The following is a 19,561-nucleotide window of genomic DNA, read 5'->3' as shown; positions in this document are numbered from 1 at the left end:
GAAACAGAAGGTCATGAAAGAAACTCCAGAGAGCTGAGCTGGGTGGTGCATGTGCCAGCAGAGAGGGGTCTGTGTGCCATCTCTGGCACGTGTACCATAGGTTTGCCATCATGGATCTAGACTGTTTTTACTTTTTTTTGTCCAAAGTCTTTTTCATTCCTGGAAACATTTTAGCATATCCCGATGCTAGATTCAAGGATAACAGGAATACCTATTTTCCCTATAGGCTACTATTAGCAAGGAGAAGGTCTTGACTGGAGATATTTCTATATATTCCTCCATCTCTTCCTTATATAAGATGTGCACATTAAACTGAAGCTTTGTGTTCAATGTTACTGTAGATCCGATATCTTTCAAAGTTTCTAGAGAAAATAAATCCTGAACACAGAAGTGCTTTAAACTGGACTGCTATATCACAAATTGTAAATTTCTGTAGCTCAGTGAAGCAGAGACAAAGGAGATTATGAGAGAATGTTATTCCCTTGATTCTTCTTCTTGCTTAAGAACTGTTTCTTAATCTTGCTAATTTCCAAATGTGCAAAATCCAATTTCCTGAACTCCCCAAACAGCATTGTCACTGCTGAGAATTCTGGGAGTCTGCATATCAAGATGAAAAACACCAGTTAAAGAGTTATTTATGCTATTGTTTATGGAAGCATGGCAAATTGTAAAATGTGTGATGAAATGGATATGAAGCAACATTCTTTCCCACAGCTTCAATACTTATTTAACAATATATAGGCCTTCTTTCCCTCTTTAAACCGTTTCCTAGCATCTCTAATTGTAAATTGTAAGCTAACAAGCTCAAACTGGATGATGATCCATTTTCACCTGAGAACAACTCTAATGTCCAAGTCTACAAAAATAGAAGACAACATATTTTGCTGCATGCTACTTTTATCCATGGTTACTGCTTTCAAGAGACTCCTGGGTAATGAGGCAGGAATTTACTAACAGTAGTTGGTGTTTAGAGATGTACTGAGGAGAATATGAAATGGAAAATAGCCTCAGAGCAGTCATTGATATAATAACCGGTAGGGGACAATATAATGAACTCTAATATTACCATCACAGAAGGGATAACAGGCATTTGTAGATATTCTTTTTTGACCTTTTATTATGGAAATCAAAGGAACAGTGAAGGTGGCCCCTCTGGTCTAGTTGTCTGCTCTTCAGTGTGAGATAATCAGTGGGTAAACCTAAATCAGGATTTAATCATGGATGAAGCTGCTATGTATTTTTTTCTTCTTCCATCACTACTTGTTAGACTATTATGTGATGAAGCAAGCTAGGGTTAATGATAATAATCGGTAGGAAGCTTTAAGAATTTATAGGGCCTACATCTGCATTTGTATGGCTGTGACACTGTAGGGATATCACTGTATCTAGTGTTATTATCTACCCTATGGCTTAATGTCTTATAACATCCACATTGAGATTTACCCATCTACAATACTGTGACCTCTGTGACATTAAACATTCAAACTGATACCCCATCCTACACATGCAGCAAGGTAAATTATGGAATTTCTAATTGGAATAGGAGTGCAGATGATGGTGCAGGCAATGGGCTTCAGTGGACACTTCCTGAGTCAGTTTTAGTTTTGTGACAGACATTAAATTGCTGCATGGGTATAACCCCCCCCCCCTGAAATATCACCCAGGTATCAGTGCAAACTTCCAGTTGATTTAAATAACAGAGGCAACAAGTGGGCTTGACACTATCAACTCTCAGGGGATGGCAATCAATTTTCCTAAGCAGTCACATAAGAACGATCGGTTGTGGAGGGTTGCTGCTGCTCCACTTGTCATCACTATTGCATGCTGGGCAGGGACAATTAAAGAGCCAAATGTGGCCTACTGGCTTCAAAATGCCCAGGTCTGGCATAAGTGATATTTCCTTCTCCTAGACCAAAGGCGTTGGTTTCCTAGAGAATTTGGAGTGATCACGCAGATGTAGTTACTTGGCACTCAGAATGAAGGTGAATCTACTCATCTCTTATGCCAGCAAAAATAGTGAAGTGTGCAACGGAGTCTCTGCCTGCATTGCAACTTTCTAGAACAGGCTGGAATGGTTAGAATGGGACTAAAAATAGGCATATTGAAATGGAATTCCCACCACCTTGAGAAAAAGGAGAGCCATACTGGTTGTTACTATTTGCTTTTTCCAGCTTTTAAGTTTTAAAGATATGAACAGGATCTGAGACAGCAAAGGGATATCAGCTATTTAATCAATTTTGCCTCTTCCAATTAACTGGGATTGAATTAGGGAAGTGCTCAACGGGTCTTGGCTCAGATGATTTATTTTCCCAATAAAAGTAAAAGACTTTTATTGAGATTTTGCAGAAAATATAGTCTAAAATTGTATGAACATTCGCTTTTGGGAAATGAAAGAAGAAACTTGATCATTTGTTAGCTTAATTGGTGTCTGAAATATTTCCTACTCCCCCACCCACGTCCCCTTCTTTCTTTGTATGGAATTAGGACTTTTTAAACCCGAGAATGGTTTGCAAGCTTTACATTTGTATGGCTAACTCCATAAAATCCTTACCTGCATCTATCTATACCTCTATCGACGAAAAGTTCCCAAACCCTTATTTATGTCTTTATTAACAGATTTTAGCCTGTCACATTAAATTTTTGCTCCAGGCATAGCCTGGATTCGAAACCAAATTCAAACTCCTATTACATCTAAAAGCGTTTTGGTGTTTTTTTTTATTATTTTATCGTTAAATAAAACTCCTACCCTTTCGCGGAGAACAGAGTGCCTCCTCGCCGTTCTGTGTATTCGATACAAGGCGAATCTAATCTGCCTCGTTAACTCCCAAAGAATGCGCCGCCCTAAGCGGTAGCTCAGGCTTTTCCTCCGGATCACATCTCAAATTCGGTGCTTGATTGCTTTCGCCGCTTTTCCGTAAACGAAATACAGTACTGAAAAGGCGCATCGGTGGATGCGACGCTTGATTGATACTGCCTGTCATAACAGGATGGTCCAGAGAAATACGAACGCCGATTCTCTCTCTCTCTCCCTCTCTCCCCATCTCTCCAGTCGCCTTTTTTTGGGAACGGTAAGAAAGAGACCGAACGGTAGCGCCTGAAACTACGCGCTCTTGGGACGTTTGTGGATTAAAGATAGAAGGGGCATTTGAGGAGTCTGGAGCCAGAGCCGATACAGGAAAAGGTTGAGGTTTGGAGGGCAGGGATGAACTAAAGGACAGAAAGGGGTTATAATTCCTTTAAAACAACCTTCCTTGAAAGGGAAGATTTAAAGCAGCGTTTCCCAGCCTTGGCAACTTGAAGATGTCTGGGCTTGGGGAATTCTGGGAGTTAAAGTCCAGACATCTTCAAATTGCCAAGGCTGGGAAACACTGTTTTAAAGGAATTGAGCCAGTGAGGAAAACCAGAAGTTGAGGAATTTAGGATTGTGGGTCACTGAACAAGTAAGAGGACTAGTTGATTTATGGGGTCAACATGCCTCTGGTAGATCTTCAGGTGTGGCCTAAGAAATGCTTGATGTGGCAAGTGAGTATATTCATTGATGCTGTGATGAGACTTCATTAAATGGGCGGCTGAATTGAAAACTATACATTAATTTCCAATGCACAAAACTCCCTTGAGATAGAATGCATGAAAGGTCATTCTGGATTTGATTTGGGAGTCTTCCACCATCCTTCAAACTTAGCAGCTGCAAGTCATAGGTGAAATATGTGAGCTTACCCTGATTTACCTCCTTTTGTATTTTAAATTTATATGCTTATCTTCAAATTGTTAAAAGTGATAGCATATTGAAAGCCAAAGAAACAAGATAATTTCCCTCAAATATGCAGGTTTCCTTTCCCTAGGGTATGCGAACCAGTGCTTAGAAACCTGTTTAGTTGTCTATTTGATTTTGGGCATCTTCACTAAGAGTACTTTGATATGCATTTTTGCTGATATATGCTTATTCTTGACCCATAGATAGGAACTGTCTTCCAAGTTATTAAATTCCTCTAATACATTTATGACCATTTAATGACTGATCTTGGACATGTTTGGAAGAGTGATGGAACTGATTTATTTGCTCTTTTACTCTTACTTATTAAACATATTAATTCATTATAGCTAGCACCCATAACAGTGATGAAGGGGACACAAATATATTTATATATCCAAATTGAAGTGATTTGCTACCCATTTTTCCTCTTTCAAAGAACTGTTTTTACTGATTAAGTTAATATTTGTGTAATAAAATATTCTATGGCCCATGCACACATTCAATTTTTCAGCAACTACGATTAGAAGAAAAGGATTTACAGGGATAGTTGCATACAGTTAAAACTGCAGCCTTCCAAAGACAAAGATTAAGTGTAGAATTTTACTTTAATATACCAGCCTCTCTTAAGATTATTATGTAAGTTAATCAGCCTATTTAGAGCATCAGCATCTGTGCATTTTGGTGATTACAAATCTGATTGGCTTAAAATGAGATACTGGTTTATGAAGTTCTTTGAACCTGTTTAAATGTGACATAAAGACTTATGTTATCAATTGTAAAATTAACTGAGCAAAAGACCTATCGATTTACAGTGATATCGATTACAAATTAGCAATTTGTAATTTATTGTTTGACCTGACTTTTGCCCACACACACTTGGCATTTTTCAACTTTCACCCCAGCTACCCTCATGGTTCTCTCTAGCTTAAAAATGCTACCATTATACTATTTGTATTCAAAGGTAAGTGCAAAACTTTTTCTCCAGAAGTTAATAAAATGTTATGCATATCTTTAGCAGCCATATAGTCTTATTTTGAATTGCTACCCTCCCACCTGCTTCTTTACTATGATATGGAAATAATAGAATTCTGCTACCTACAAATGTTGAATTATTCAGAATTGTAAATTAATGTCCACATTAATTTTCCCAATACATATTCACAGCTCCCCCCCCCCCCACACACACACATACACATACAAACAGCAAATAACATAATGAGAGCAGGTAAAACAAGTGTATCAGTTTGGTCTATAGACATCCAGATTGGTCATAACAAGTTTTATTCACTCTCAGCCTATCATACTTGTTAGGATTAATCTGTTAAAATGCATAATTGTTGAGAGAGCCATTTATGTTTAAAGTTCCTTAGAGAAGAGTATGAAAATAAATTACAGCAAAGTAGAAACTAATCAAAGAGAGAAGCAACTTAGAACTAAGGAGAAGTTTCCTGACAGTTAGAACTGTCAGTGGAACAACTTGGCTGCAGAAGTTGTGAATGCTCCAACACTGGAAGTTTTTAAGAACTTGTTGGATAACCATTTGTCTGAAGTGGTGTAGGGTTTCTTGCCTAGGCAGAAGGTTGGACTAGAAGACCTCCAAGGTCTCTCCCAACTTTGTTATTCTAAAATCAGATACAACACAGAGACAAACCATCAATGGCTTTTCTAACAATAACATGAGATTGGTGAAGAGTTTTAAATATATCAGCAATGCTAGCAACAAAAATACATTTATAAACATTAGTGAACTGCAATATTGTAAAAAGTAATTCTTCTAATTTCTACTCTAGATAGTGGGGAAGCATTTTTGGTTGTTTTCCCCCACAAAAAGATGGCCATTATTGTGGGCAAGTCAAATCATCTGAGTAGTTATAATATAAACTAATATTAAAATTCCCATCTTCCCGGTGGTGACGTCGGGACGAGTGTGGGGAAGAAATCAGGCCTCTGACTTCTTATCTCAATCTACATGTTTGAAGGACCCCTGCAGGGGTACGCTGATCTTGGAGAGACGCGGAAGAGTAGGGAAACCCTAGAACTAACGAGGGGGAGGGCAACTGCCCACTATGATATGGGGATACCCTTTTAATCCGGCGTGCAAGCGTCTGCCTTGTTTCAGTGGTGGACTTGAAGTCTCGACAAACTTATCTAAAAGGGGAAGGAAGAATTTAATCAATCTGTTGTGTCATCAAGTGGATTAGTGGATTGGCTTGCGAGTGGAAACAGCAGTGAGTGTTGGCAGAAAAGAAAGATCGCAGAGAAGAACGGGCAAAGCAGTGAGTCTCTAGAGATCGGGTGAGAGCCCTATAACTGAGCAACCACCTGTAGGAATGAGAGTGGCAGATTTTTAGAGGCAAAGACCGGCCTGGAAGAACTAATTGGCATAAGTGAGTGATCAGAGGGGAGACAACAAGAAAGAGCACGAACTGATTCTAAGACATACAGACATACAGACTCAAGTGGTGGAAAATAAACCAAGAAAGAAGGAGGACTTGGAGAACGGTGGTGTGCTTGGGGGTGGTGGCTGACAGATAGCAGTTAGGAAAAAGAAGAGGACAACGAAACGGAAGGGGAAGGCTGATGCAACAGCTGTGCTGAAATTAACTAGAACTATGTAGAACAGAAGAGCGTGGACAATTTTGCAAAGACTGAAAAGAAAAGTAATTAAACCCAGAACTTAAAAAAAAAGTAAAAGAAAAAGTGTTGAATGAATTGACTGTATTAATAGTTTAGTGAAATAAGTTACAATTGTATATAATATTTATATATAATATTTATAATACCTATAAACAAATACTCTATATAGTTATAAACAAGTAAGTGAAAAGCTTGTGGATATCCTTATACATATATCTATGGCTATAAATATCTATTTGAATTAATTGCAGTAATTACACTAAGGATATAATGAAATAATTGCATTCTTAAGCTATAGCACTGTTGGTATAAATGAATACTGAGTACTGAGAGAGAGAGAGAGAGAGAGAGAGAGAGACAGACAGACATTTAAGTTGCTTATACTGCTTTAGGACTACTGTTTGTGGATTATTATAGATAGAACAAGCTAAGTTAAGGAATTATTTAAAAAAAACTTAACAGCAAAGCATATATATTATATTATAAGTAATATCTAATGTAACAGTGTATATAGTCTATTAGTAGCAAATTTAGATTGTGATTAAAAGAGGGGGGAAAGAATATTGATAGGGAAAAAAAAGATAAGTTGAAATAAAAATAACAGTCAAGATATTGGATGCTAATTTGGGATAACATATATAATATACTAAAAGAATAAGATACAATTTTAAAAGAGATAGCAAGTATCACAACAACATCACTGAAAGCCGGGAAAAAGACAACTGTAAATCCAGCGACAAAGGTATTGACTGCTTCTCCAGCATTCCAAAGGTCAACAGAAAAACCAGATTCTGGTTCAAATATTGAATATGTGCAGGCAGCATTGCTAACCATCCAAGAAACTATGACCAAGCTTCAAGAGGCAGTAGCTAAAAGCCACAGTGAATTGAAAACGGGTGTGAATGAAATGAAAATAGAGATGAGTGAAATGAAAAATGAAGTTAAAAATGACATATATAAATTAGATGATAAAATGGGAATAATACAACAAACACTGGAAAAAATAAACAGTCAATAAAAGTGGTAGAAAAAAAGAACAGAACAAACAGAGAAGAAACTAGACTTAGTTGAACAGCAGATGAAAACATCAACCAAAAACTTAGAAGACTCCCTCATTCACCTGGAAATGGATCGTGCAGCATTTTATCTCTGATTCCAGAATGTAACAGAGACAAAAGAGGAAGATTTACAAAGGATAATGTCGGAAGCAGAAATGTTACGGAGAGACAAGCATGAGATCCTAAATGCATTGGACGATATATATAGTGTAAGCACTAATTATGCCAGAAGACACCAATTGCCTAAAGAAGTACACATTAGATTCGCGAGGAAAAAAGTAAGAGATATAATTTATAGAATAACAAGAGACGAGCCGATGGTGTACAAAGGGAAAGAGATGCAAACCCTGAAACAAATCCCATGAAGAGTGAGGGAGCAACGGAGAGACTATTGATTTCTGGCGACACAACTGATTAAACGAGATATACTATTTAGGTGGTTGATACCTGAAGGGATGCTGGTAACTTGGTAGGAGAAAAGGATTAAAATTGACAATCTGAAGAAGGCACAAGATTTATACGAGCGACTAGTAGGCCCGGAAGAGGAAGAGAGCAATAAGGAGGAGTTGGAATATAGAAGCCAGAAAGAACAACAACAGAGACAACAGAAGGAAAATAAGGAGAAAATAGTAGGGAGGAGAAAGAGCAACAGAGAAAGGAGGAAGTGAGACCAAAAACAAGGAGCCAAAAAAGAAATTAGAGTTAATAAAAAATAAAGACAGGCAGAGAATTAGAAGGATGGAAGAAGAAATTCAATTATTGTCAGTAAATATTAACGATTTAAATTTGCCAACAAAAAGATAGCGTATCTGGGCAAAATTAACAAAGCAAAAGGCAGATATAATATGCTTACAGGAAACACACATTAAAAAACAAGACATAAAATACCTGGAATGTCCTAAATTAGGAAAATTATCAGCAGAAGAAAAGAGAAAAGGGATAGCGATATATGTTAAAGATGGGAAAAAGACAAATTTAATTTATGCAGACCCAAAGGGAAGAATATTAATGATAGAGCTAGGGATAAACCAAAAATCAGTACTACTAGTAGCAATATATGCCCCAAATGAAAATCAGAAGGACTTTTATAAAAAAGTCCACGAAAAAATTAGAGAAATTGGATTGAAGAATATTTGTATAATAGGAGATTATAATGCCATAGTGGACAGTAAAAAAGATTACGCAAGTGACAAAAAAACTAAAAATAAAAAAAGTATTACCAACAACTTGCTTTGAGATGATGGAGGAGCTAAATTTAATAGATATTTGGAGAAAAAATGGAACCAGAAAAAAACAAAACAATTTACCTTTTACTCCAATCCACATCAATCCTGGTCACGGATTGATATGGCATGGATGAATGGGGAAATTGGGGCAGAAATGCATACAATTGAAATATTACCAAATACGTGGGTGGATCATAACCCCATTAAAATAATTTGGGAAGGAAGGATCGGTGTTCGCCCACATAACACCGATCCTCCGTGAGCTGCACTGGCTACCTGTTGATCTCCGGGTGCACTTCAAGGTCCTACTCACCACCTATAAAGCGCTCCATGGTAGTGGATCTGGCTATTTGAGAGACCGCCTTCTGCCAATTACCTCCCTGCGTCCCATCAGATCGCATAGAGTTGGCCTCCTCTGTATTCCATCTGCCAGTCAGTGCCGACTGGCGACTACTCGGAGGAGAGCCTTCTCTGTTGCGGCTCCGACACTATGGAACAATCTCCCCGTGGAGATTCGTACCCTCACCACCGTCCAGGCCTTCCGCACAGCCCTCAAGAACTGGCTAGCCCGTCAGGCCTGGGGATAATCTTGTTTTCGCCCCTCCCGAATGCTGAGTGAATGTTGATTTTTATTGTCTAATTTACTTTGTGCACATTTCTTTTTGGTATTGTCCTACACTCCCCTTTCTTTTTTGATTGTAAGCCGCCCTGAGTCCCCTCAGGGAAAAGGGCGGCCTATAAATAAATAAATCTAAATCTAAATCTAAATCTAGACGAAGATGGATGTTAAATTTGCAAATATTAAAAGAAAAAGAATTTATTCAAAAATGTAGAAACGAATTGGAGTTATTCCTTAAGGAAAACACAAAAGAACAGACATCTATACAAAATCTATGGGACACCATAAAAGCTTATTCCCGTGGAATTATTATAGCGTATTCAGCAAAAAGAAACAAAGAGAAATGGGCACAACAGAAGATATTAGAGGAGGAAATTAAAAATTTAGAAATAGAATTACAAAATAAGCCACAGAATGACAAAATTAGAAAGGATTGGAAGTTAGCAAAACATAAATTAAATATATCAGACCAGGAAGAAATGGTAAAGGGCCTAAAACTAACAAAACAAAACTTTTTTGAGTAAGCAAATAAACCGGGGAGGTGGTTGTCATACAGATTGAAAAAAAAGAGAGAGAAAAGATTAATATGTCAACTTCAAGAGGAAACTGGTGAATTACAACATACAATGGAAGGGAAGAAAAATATTGCATACAAGTACTTTGAGAATCTGTATAAAGGGGAACAAGCAGATGAAAAACAAATAAAAGAATATCTGAACAGAGAAGAAACACCGCCAATAACAGAAGACATGAAAGAAATGTAAAAAACAATAACAAAACTAGAATTGAAACAGGCAATCCAAAAACAGAAAAATAATAAAATGCCAGGCCCAGATGGATTTCCAGCAGAATGGTATAAAATAATAGATGAATTGAATGATAGATTGCATGATAGCGTGAGCCAAAAACTTTGGACACAATATAGATCTAGTTGATTGGGAAAGAATTTGGAACACAAATTATAAACTAACAGGATCAGTAGCACTCAAAGAAAATATGTATAAAATGTTTAATCGTTGGCATTTACCACCAACGAGATTGGCTAAAATGTACCCAAACATGAATCAAACCTGCTGGAAGTGTAAAAAAATACAAGGGACTTTCTATCACATATGGACCTGCCCGGAAATTCAATAATATTGGACAAAAATTTGGAAATGGGTGCAAGAAATTACAGGAGAACAAATAAAATACAAACCCGAACTCTTTCTGCTGGGAATAATCAAAGAGAAATATACAAAGAAAATTAAGTACATATTAACACATCTGCTGACCACAGCTAGAATAGTGTTTGCCCAATGCTGGAAACAAAATAATATCCCCTCAGACAAATTAGTGATACAAAATTTTTTGGATTGTGCAGAGATGGACAAATTAACACTAAAATTAAAAGACAAAGAAGAGTCGGAATATTATGAAATTTGGAACAATTGGTACAAATGGCTGCAAAACAAGAATAAAATTAATTAAGCCAAAAAACTATATATATATATATATATATATATATATATATATATGTATGTATGTATGTATGTATGTATGTATGTATGTATGTATGTATGTATGTATGGATGGATGGATGGATGGATGGATGGATGGATGGATGGATGGATGGATGGATGGATGGATGGACGGACGGACGGACGGACGGACGGAAGGAAGGAACTGTGAATAAAGGTTTATAAACATAAAGGCGAAATAATATTTACATGTACAGATATGATGACATAATAATGTTGATATAATGACTGTAAGGTGTTGTAGAAGGAAAAAATAATTAAAAAATGTTAAAATAAATTTCCCATCTAATAGAATTCAAGAATCCTATTTTCTGGAGTGTTATCTATGCATATATATCCAGCTTCAGGACAGGCAGGGTTAAAGTATAGAAGGAACTTTGCCTCCATTTTATGAACTTCAAAAAAGAAAAGAAAAGAGAACATTGGACTACAAAACAAAGCGAGATCTTCGATAAAAGTTATCTTAAGTTTCACAGGTTGATTACAATAGTGGAAGGGGATGTTTTCTTTTTTTCTGAATTTAGTTAGATGTGTTTACTTTTACTTTCTTTTTGGCAGCATTCACAGCAAGGAAACAATACAACTTAACTGGTAGGAGACTTGAAATAAACACAGATAATTGAGTAATTGAACCTAACAAGATTTTTTGGCTTTTTCGTATCCCTATTGCTAACTTCTTCTTGACCAAGATTTACATTCAAAAAATAGTATGATTGCTTTAAAAACTATCCTGGCTTCTGCATTGCTTCTTTCTTCAGAGTTCAGATAACTTTAATATCAAATGTATAACTCCCTACTTTGAGAGAAGGACCAAATAAATAAATAAAATGTGTCAAGCAATTAAATGCAGGGATTTTGAAAAAATAAAATGTTAGAGCAAGAGTGAGAACTCTATGGAGTTAAAATACTACTCCCAATATCTTTCATCATGGCTATTTTTGTTGCGAATGATAATAATATTGGAGGAACTTCCCATTCTTAAAAGGCAAGGCAAGACTCCCTTATGTTTAATTTCTGCTTTGAACAAAGATACTAATATGATGTAGTAGCCAGGATTAAAGGGACCAAGAAGAAAAATGAATGGTTCCAGGATGCCTTTTATCATTACTTGCTTCCAAACTTTATAGTTGTATCATAGTTGGTTCAAGGAATGTCTCTCATCAACAGATAGCGGTACAGACATAAATAAAAGAAATTAGAAGAAATTTCCTGACAGTTAGAACAATTAATCAGTGGAACAACTTGCCTCCAGAAGTTATGAATGCTCCAACACTGGAAGTTTTTAAGAACAGATTGGACAACCATTTGTCTGAAATGGTATAGGACAGTGATGGTTAATCTTTTTGGCACCAAGGCTAAAAATGGAATGTGTATGCGCATGCGCCAGAGTGCTGGAACCCAGAAGAGAGCAGCTGGCCGATGCGCATGCACACGACAGAACCTGGAAGCCACAGAGAGGGCTCTGCATGCCACCTCTGGCACATGTGCCATAGGTTCGCCATCACGGGTATAAGGTTTTCTGCTTGAGCAGGGGGTTGGACTAGAAGACCTCCAGAGTCCCTTTTAACTCTGTTATTCTATTCAAATATTGTAACAGTTAATTTTTTGGAGTCAAGGGAATCTATTTCGCAGCCTTTATAAAATACCATTCTTCTGCATAGGCAAACAAACTTCACTTGCTTTCTTGACCTCCACAATTTGCAAGTGTGTGTGTGCTTGAATTTCATGATGCTTTAGTTACATGCGCGTGATTTGTGGAAAAACATATAGGAATGATGCATTAGAAATGTGTCTCATTTAAGTTCTTTCTAAACACTTTTTTTAGGTTTGGTGATCAGACAACTTTGGACTCCCAGGCTAATTTTAATTTTTCCTTCTCTTTGTCAATTGCCACTTGCCATTGATGCCACTTGTTCCTTTTTTCCAGTACCATGAATGACTGTTGCCCTTTGAATTCATAATAATGGGACTCAACAAGTTATTAATTCCCAGGACATGCATCACTGAAGCCTACAGCCTGGACCTCCTTTGTACAATTGCCTGTATCTTAGTTTGCTGACTGGTTGCGGTATTTGCCACATTCCTTCAGAACTGTATTAAAGGATCCATGGATGCAGCACTTGGCTAATGCTGTCTGCCACAACATGATGATCCAGGAAAAAGCAGTTGAGAGCCTTCTCTTCTGCTGCATCCTTCGGTTTCCATGGTAACAGGAAGAGGCTTTGAAAGGTAGAGTCCTGGAGCTGCACTTTTAGGTATTGTGGAGAAGTGAAGATTGATCACTTTAGGGTCTGCGGGCTGAGGCCAAGCCAACAAGGGAAGTGATGTAGGGAAAGTTGAGACTTTGATGGGGAATTAAACCCAGATGAAATGAGTGACAGAAAGGATGAGGCCCTGGGTCTAAAATGGCAGTGTTTAAAAGAGCTTGAATCACTGGTTAAAGCTAGTTGGTAAGAAGAAGTGCTAAGGATTGAGGGTAACTGAAGGAGGGACTTAACAGATAACTGAGCTCTCATCTCCAGCCAGTGAGGGAATTCTGTGGTTAGTGGTTCGATCCTGACCGACTCAAGGTTGACTCAGCTTTTCATCCTTCTGAGGTTGGTAAAATGAGAACCCAGATTGTTGTGGGCAATAGGATGACTCTGTAAACCACTTAGAGATGGCTATGAAGCACTATGAAGCGGTATATAAGTCTAAGTGCTATTGCTGTTACTGGGGGTGGAGGAGGGATGATTACTTCCTAAAACATGTCTGTTTCAATCAGGGTGAATAATGTTCATCAGCCACATGGAAACCCCCAGTTATATTTTGACAATTCCCAGAGCATCTTTCTCATTTGGGACTAGAAAAGATGAAACGATTTGTGAACATAGGCCCTCATTTTGCTTTCTAATCATTCCAAGTCCATAATAAAAAGACTGAAAATTTAATTATGTCCACTCTGGTGATCACATTATGATACTAGCCATATATACTCAGCAGGGATTCTTAAACTTTTTGCCATCCTCCTTCTACCACCTTTAGTGTAATCTTAATATATACATCTCTCCCACAAATCCAAAGGCCAAATGAACACAATGGGAAAGGTGGATTTATTGTAACAATGTAAAAGGTTCCCCTGGACTTACTCCACACCTCTCCAAAGGAAGGGTACTTTACGATTTGGGAAACCTTGCTCTATAGGCTTTAGCAATAGTAATAGCAGTAGCACTTATATACCACTTCATAGTGTTTTTATAGCCCTTTCTAAGTGGTTTACAAAGTCGGCATATTGCCCCCAACAATCTGGGTCCTCATTTTACCCACCTTGGAAGGATGGAAGACTGAGTCAACCTTGAGCCGGTGAGATTTGAACTGCCGAACTGCAGCTAGTAGTCAGCTGAAGTAGCCTGCAGTATTGCACTCTAACCACTGCGCCACCTCGGCACCTTTAGTGGCAAGAAAGAAAGAAACGAAAGTGTAGGTATTGCTTATAAAGATATTTTGTATCCCTTTCCATATTTCTACTAAAAATACACAGAATTATTTGTGCAACATATTTTAAAAAGTCTAAGCTATGCATTTCTTATCTAATAGAAGAGGTAAGAAATGAATTTGGGAATGTTGTAACTTGGTTTTGAATACTTATTATTGATATCCCTAGTTTCTATAATGAACTCTCTTTATGTTTATACAGTTGAGTTGGCAGTTGAGAAACCAAATGGCTTCCAATGATGAAGATGCCATCGCTTGGTACCAAAAGAAGGTCAGGTTTAGGCTTATTTTTTAATATATTTGTTCTGTCATTAAGATTACATCATAGCTTTAAACTGGGGGTATTTTTTTTTTTAGAATTTGCACATTGTTTAAACCATTGTTAAAAACTGCCAACTAGGCTACTTTCAAATGTTTGGGCTTCAGTTCTTTAACATAGGATTATTGGAGCTATTGTCAAAATATTTGGAGTGATTCTTTTGGTTTGGTTTTAGACATAATTTAGGATTTTTTTATTTTAGCTGCACCTACTATCAGATTTGTATGTGTATTTTCTGTGTTTCATTTTTATATTCAGTAAAGCAATTGTACAAAATCTGCAATTGTTGCTTTCTTCATTTGTAATAACATATTGATAAAACCTCTCCAAAATATTGCTTTCTATATCTGTAGCATTAAATAGAAGAATTCTAGGAGATAACTCAGTAAATTTATTTTTATTTATCAAATTTATATGCCAATATTTGTAAATACTCAAATATAAATATTTAAATGTTATTATTTTACTAATACATTGGTGTTGAAGGTAAAAGTAATATATGAGAAATAGCTGCTTTTTTTCAGATTGGAGCTTATGATCAACAAATATGGGAAAAGTCCATAGAACAGACTGAGATGAAGGTAAAAAAAAATTGCTAATAATTTTGTTGAATTTCTTAATTCTTTATTTTATGGCTCTATGGAATGACATGGATGGAATATGTTATATGTAACAAATAGAGTGGCATGTGAAATATAAGGGATTCAGTGAACATAGTGTTTTGTATGTGGAAAGTTGTAAAGTGTTCATTGACTTTCTACCATGTAATTGTTGAAGACGGTCCCACCAGTGGTGTGTTGCAGGCAGTGCGGTCCAGTACAGTTGTACCGGAGCCTGCCCAGAGCACCGGATACCGTTCCGGTACAGTGCTCCGGTGGGCTCACCCGCTGGTCTGAGCTCCTTACCGGTCTTTTAAGTCTTCAGTGCTTACGCGCACAGCGTGTACAGCACCCATGCGATGCTCTGCTCAGCAGCTGGAGCATCGCGGAGGCTCATGGAGGTGCTAAGATGCATGCGTGTGCTGCACGCGTCCATGTGGATGCTGCCAGGCCCGTTCCAACCCACCACTGAGTCCCACAATACTTCCTCATCATCATAAGTGGGAGTACTGTGCTTGATGGGTATTTGGATGCATGTGAATTAAGGTCTGAGCTGAAATAGAAGCATTATGAGAAATCAGAAAAACATTGTATAGTACTGCAGTGAAGAGTTGGTACTGTAGATGTACCGTATTTTTCGAAGTATAAGATACACCAGAGTATAAGACACACCAAGGTTTTGAAGAGGCAAATTTAAAAAAAAGTAGTAGTAGATAGAGGGATAGAGAGGGAGAGAAAGAGAGAGAAATATGGTAGGTAGGTAGGTAGGTAGGGAAACAGTAGTTAGGTAGGTAGGTAGATAAAGGGATAGAGAGAGAAATATAGTAGGTAGATAGGGTGAGGGAGAGAGAATGTAGGTAGGTAGAGGGATAGAGAGAGAGAAATAGAGAGAGAGAAATACAGTAGGTAGGGAGAGAGAGTGTGTGTAGGTAGGTAGGTAAAGGGATAGAGAGAGGAATAGAAAGATATATATATATATATAGAGAGAGAGAAATACAGTAGATAGGTAGGGAGAGGGAGAGTAGGTAGGCTGGTAGGTAGAGGGATAGAAAGAGAAATAGAGAGAGGGAGATAAATACAGTAGATAGGTAGGGAGAGAGAGTGTGTGTGTGTGTAGGTAGGTAGAGGGATAGAGAAATAGAAAGAGAGAGAAATACAGTAGGTAGGTAGGTAGAAGGATAGAGAGACAGAAATAGAAAGAGAGAAAGAAAACCCTACCCCTGTTGACACTGGCAGAGCAAGCTATGGTGTATAAGCAAGGAAGAAACCCCATACTCACTAGACTGATGTTGTTACCTAGTTGGGTAATGAAACATCTGCAAGCAAACAAGTTCAGAGAGCACCAAGACTCCATTGTTCAACCTACGCTACATATATTCTCTTCTACTAGAGAAGTATTATTATTTTCCTGATTATGATAGATACCTTCTCAGAGAAATATCAAGCACTTTATTTATACAGTGTACTGTTTTTTTCAGATTCTGAATGGCAAAGGCATGCGGGAGTACATTTATAAAATAAAATGCAGTTGCAGTATTGTAGCCAGTGAGCTTTATCTGATGTGCAATGATTTCTTTGCTTATATATCTTTATATGAAAAAAATCTTTATATGAGATATTCTCTGATAGAACATTGCCCTGTGTGATGAATCTTTATGTGGTATTGGATGACAATTTCTAGAATTCTCAAGCCAAATACCCTAGGAGCTCAATGGCTCAGTGGTTAAAATGTAGAGCTGGAAAGCCAGCAGTCCAGGTTCAAGACCTGAGCTCCACACGATGGGGTGAGCTCCTGTCCTCACTCCAGCTCCTGCCAACCTAGCAGTTCGAAAGCATACAAATGCAAGTAGATAAATATGTGCCACTTTGGTGGGAAGGTAACCATACTCTGTGATGTCATGTTGGCCACATGACTAGAAATGTCTTCGGACAACGCTGGCTCAATGGCCTTCAAATGGAGATTAGCACCTCCGCCCTCACCCCCAGAGTTAGCAATGACTAGTGGAATAAAATCCATAGGGACGCCTTACCTTTTTACCCTAAGAGCTGGGAATTGGAGAAGGTTATTCTGTGCTTCCCATATGAACATGACTATGAAAGAGTAATTGTAATAAAAGATGTATTCTGTGAGATAAGGGAAACAATCTATTAATTATAAAATATTCTAATTGTTTATTACTAAATGTGCAGGGCTTCAAAAGCAAACCCAGAAAGAAAGGTCACATACAGCCTGACTTGATAGATGTTGATTTAATAAGAGGTATGAATCATTTGAAAATTTAATCACTTGTTTTACATTTGCAAAACATTTATACTGTGCAGTTAGTGATGACAAGTAATACATATTATACATATATAGTATTTAGTACTTGTCTTATTTTATATATAAAATAATATGGATGGCATATTATAAAAATAGCTTTTGTTAATAAAATATTTGTAACTCATACATTCCTACAAAAAATAAGAGGTAGTGCATCTGCCAAAATTTTATAAAAGTAGTTCTACATTGACTGTCAAGGCAAGATCACAAGGAATCCTAGATACACTGGAAGAGAAAATCTTCTCCTTGAAAAACAGTGTATCCCCATCCAGAACTGAATACAATTCTTAACTATATCTCTTAAATGTATAGTCTCTTTAAGGGAAAACTGAACTCTTGCTTGTTTCAATGGCATGACCATGAAGCTTTCCTGGCAATTGGGCAAAAGTGCTTTGCCATTATTGTCTGGATGTTTTTTTCTTAAGGGGAGAGGCAGGTGCTTCCCATTCTGACCTCCAATCCTGGCATCTCCAGTCTAGTGCTAAAACAGGCCACACTTGGAATACTGCATTCAGTTTTGGTCGCCACGATGTAAAAAAGATGTGGAGACTCTAGAAAGAGTGCAGAGAAGAGCAACAAAGATGATTAGGGGACTGGAGACTAAAACATACGAAGAACAGTTGCAGGAACTGGGTATGTCTAGTCTGATGGAAAGAAGGATTAGGGTGACATGATAGCAGTGTTCCAATATCTCAGGGGCTGCCACAAAGAAAAGGGAGTCATGCTATTCTCCAAAGCACCTGAGGGTAGGACAAGAAGCTATGGGTGGAAAGTAATCAGAGAGAGAAGCAACTTAGAACTAAGGAGAAATTTCCTGACAGTTAGAACAATTAATCAGTGGAACAACTTGTCTCCAGAAGTTGTGAATGCTCCAAAACTGGAAGTTTTAAAGAAGATTTTGATAACCATTTGTCTGAAGTGGTGTAGGGTTTCCTGCCTAAGCAGGGGGTTAGACTCGAGACCTCCAAGGTCCCTTCCAACTCTGTTATTCTATTCTATTCTATTCTATTCTATTCTATTCTATTCTATTCTATTCTATTCTATTCTATTCTATTCTATTCTATTCTATTCTATTCTATTCTATTCTATTCTATTCTGTTCTATTCTATATTGGTGGAAGATTTGATGTTATTTTTCTTAACACTGTGTAAAATGTTTTCAGAAATTACAAGGTTTGGATCACTCTTAAATGATCTTCCACTGTTACTTCTTGCCCTGCCCTCTGTTGCTTGTTGCAATTGAAAAATTGAGCAGAGAGAAAACTGTACTTTTGTGGATTAAATTTCAACTTTGTGCTGGAATCAAAGCTCGGTTCAGAGCTTCCACTGTTGCCCCAAATATCATCCAAAAACTGAAAGTAGAATATTGGATGTCCAACCAAAGTTCTGGATAATTGTTTCACAGCTCTCTTATCTCATAGTTCTCATTTTCTAAAAGAATCTTGGTTTGAGTAAGAAAAAAATAACAGCTAATGCACTTTTCTTGATTATCTTCTGAAGTACTTGTTTTCATTACACAAAATTTTCAGGTTCCACATTTGCCAAAGCTAAACCTGAAATTCCTTGGACATCACTTACAAGGAAGGGAATTGTGCGGGTTATATTATTCCCATTTTTTAGTCAGTGGTGGATACAAGTCACTTCTTGGCGTATATTTATGTGGCTGTTGGTATTGTATCTCCTACAAGGTAAGTAGGAGTAGTAGAAATTATGCTATGAAGGGAACGCAGATAAGTAATTTGGCAGGGTGGAAATAGTAATAATCATGCTAGTAATGGTTGCAAAGAAAATTGAATTATCTTCTTAGATGTTTTTTTCTTTTTTCTTGTCTATTTCTCATTCTTTCATTTTCATTCACATTATGTCTTTTTCCTTCTTTTTTTTCTAAGTTTTTATACTTTTTAAATTCTATGTAAATTTTCATATGTGTGCATTTACAACCATTCCTGTTTATAAAACATCTGTTTTGAAGGCTTTGGATAGCCCCAATATCTATTTCCATTTAAAATAGCTGTAATTTGTATCATGCCAAG

General features: G+C 37.2%; 1 protein-coding gene across 3 annotated transcripts in view; it reads left to right on the top strand.

Annotated features, from left to right (window-relative positions):
• Positions 1-2,972: 2,972 nt before the first annotated feature.
• Positions 2,973-19,561, top strand: part of PHTF1 (putative homeodomain transcription factor 1) — a 34,813-nt gene continuing 18,224 nt past the window's right edge. For 2 of the 3 annotated variants that reach the window (XM_087720151.1, XM_087720150.1), the window contains exons 1-6: positions 2,973-3,068; positions 12,742-13,043; positions 14,491-14,559; positions 15,132-15,188; positions 17,397-17,466; positions 19,058-19,216. In XM_087720151.1, the coding sequence (XP_087576277.1) occupies positions 14,515-14,559; positions 15,132-15,188; positions 17,397-17,466; positions 19,058-19,216 (331 nt within the window). In that variant the 5' untranslated portion in view covers positions 2,973-3,068; positions 12,742-13,043; positions 14,491-14,514. Of the gene's footprint in view, positions 3,069-12,741; positions 13,044-14,488; positions 14,560-15,131; positions 15,189-17,396; positions 17,467-19,057; positions 19,217-19,561 lie in introns of those variants that run through there. The other variant, XM_087720152.1, reaches the window with a different exon arrangement.

This window comes from Thamnophis sirtalis, unplaced genomic scaffold, assembly GCF_051295495.1.
Source record: "Thamnophis sirtalis isolate CommonGarterSnake01/CBP01778 unplaced genomic scaffold, rThaSir2_p1.2 scaffold_7, whole genome shotgun sequence".
NCBI lineage: Eukaryota > Metazoa > Chordata > Lepidosauria > Squamata > Natricidae > Thamnophis > Thamnophis sirtalis.
The sequence above is the reverse complement of the archived record's forward strand: the minus strand, read 5'-3'. Positions and strand labels throughout refer to the sequence as shown.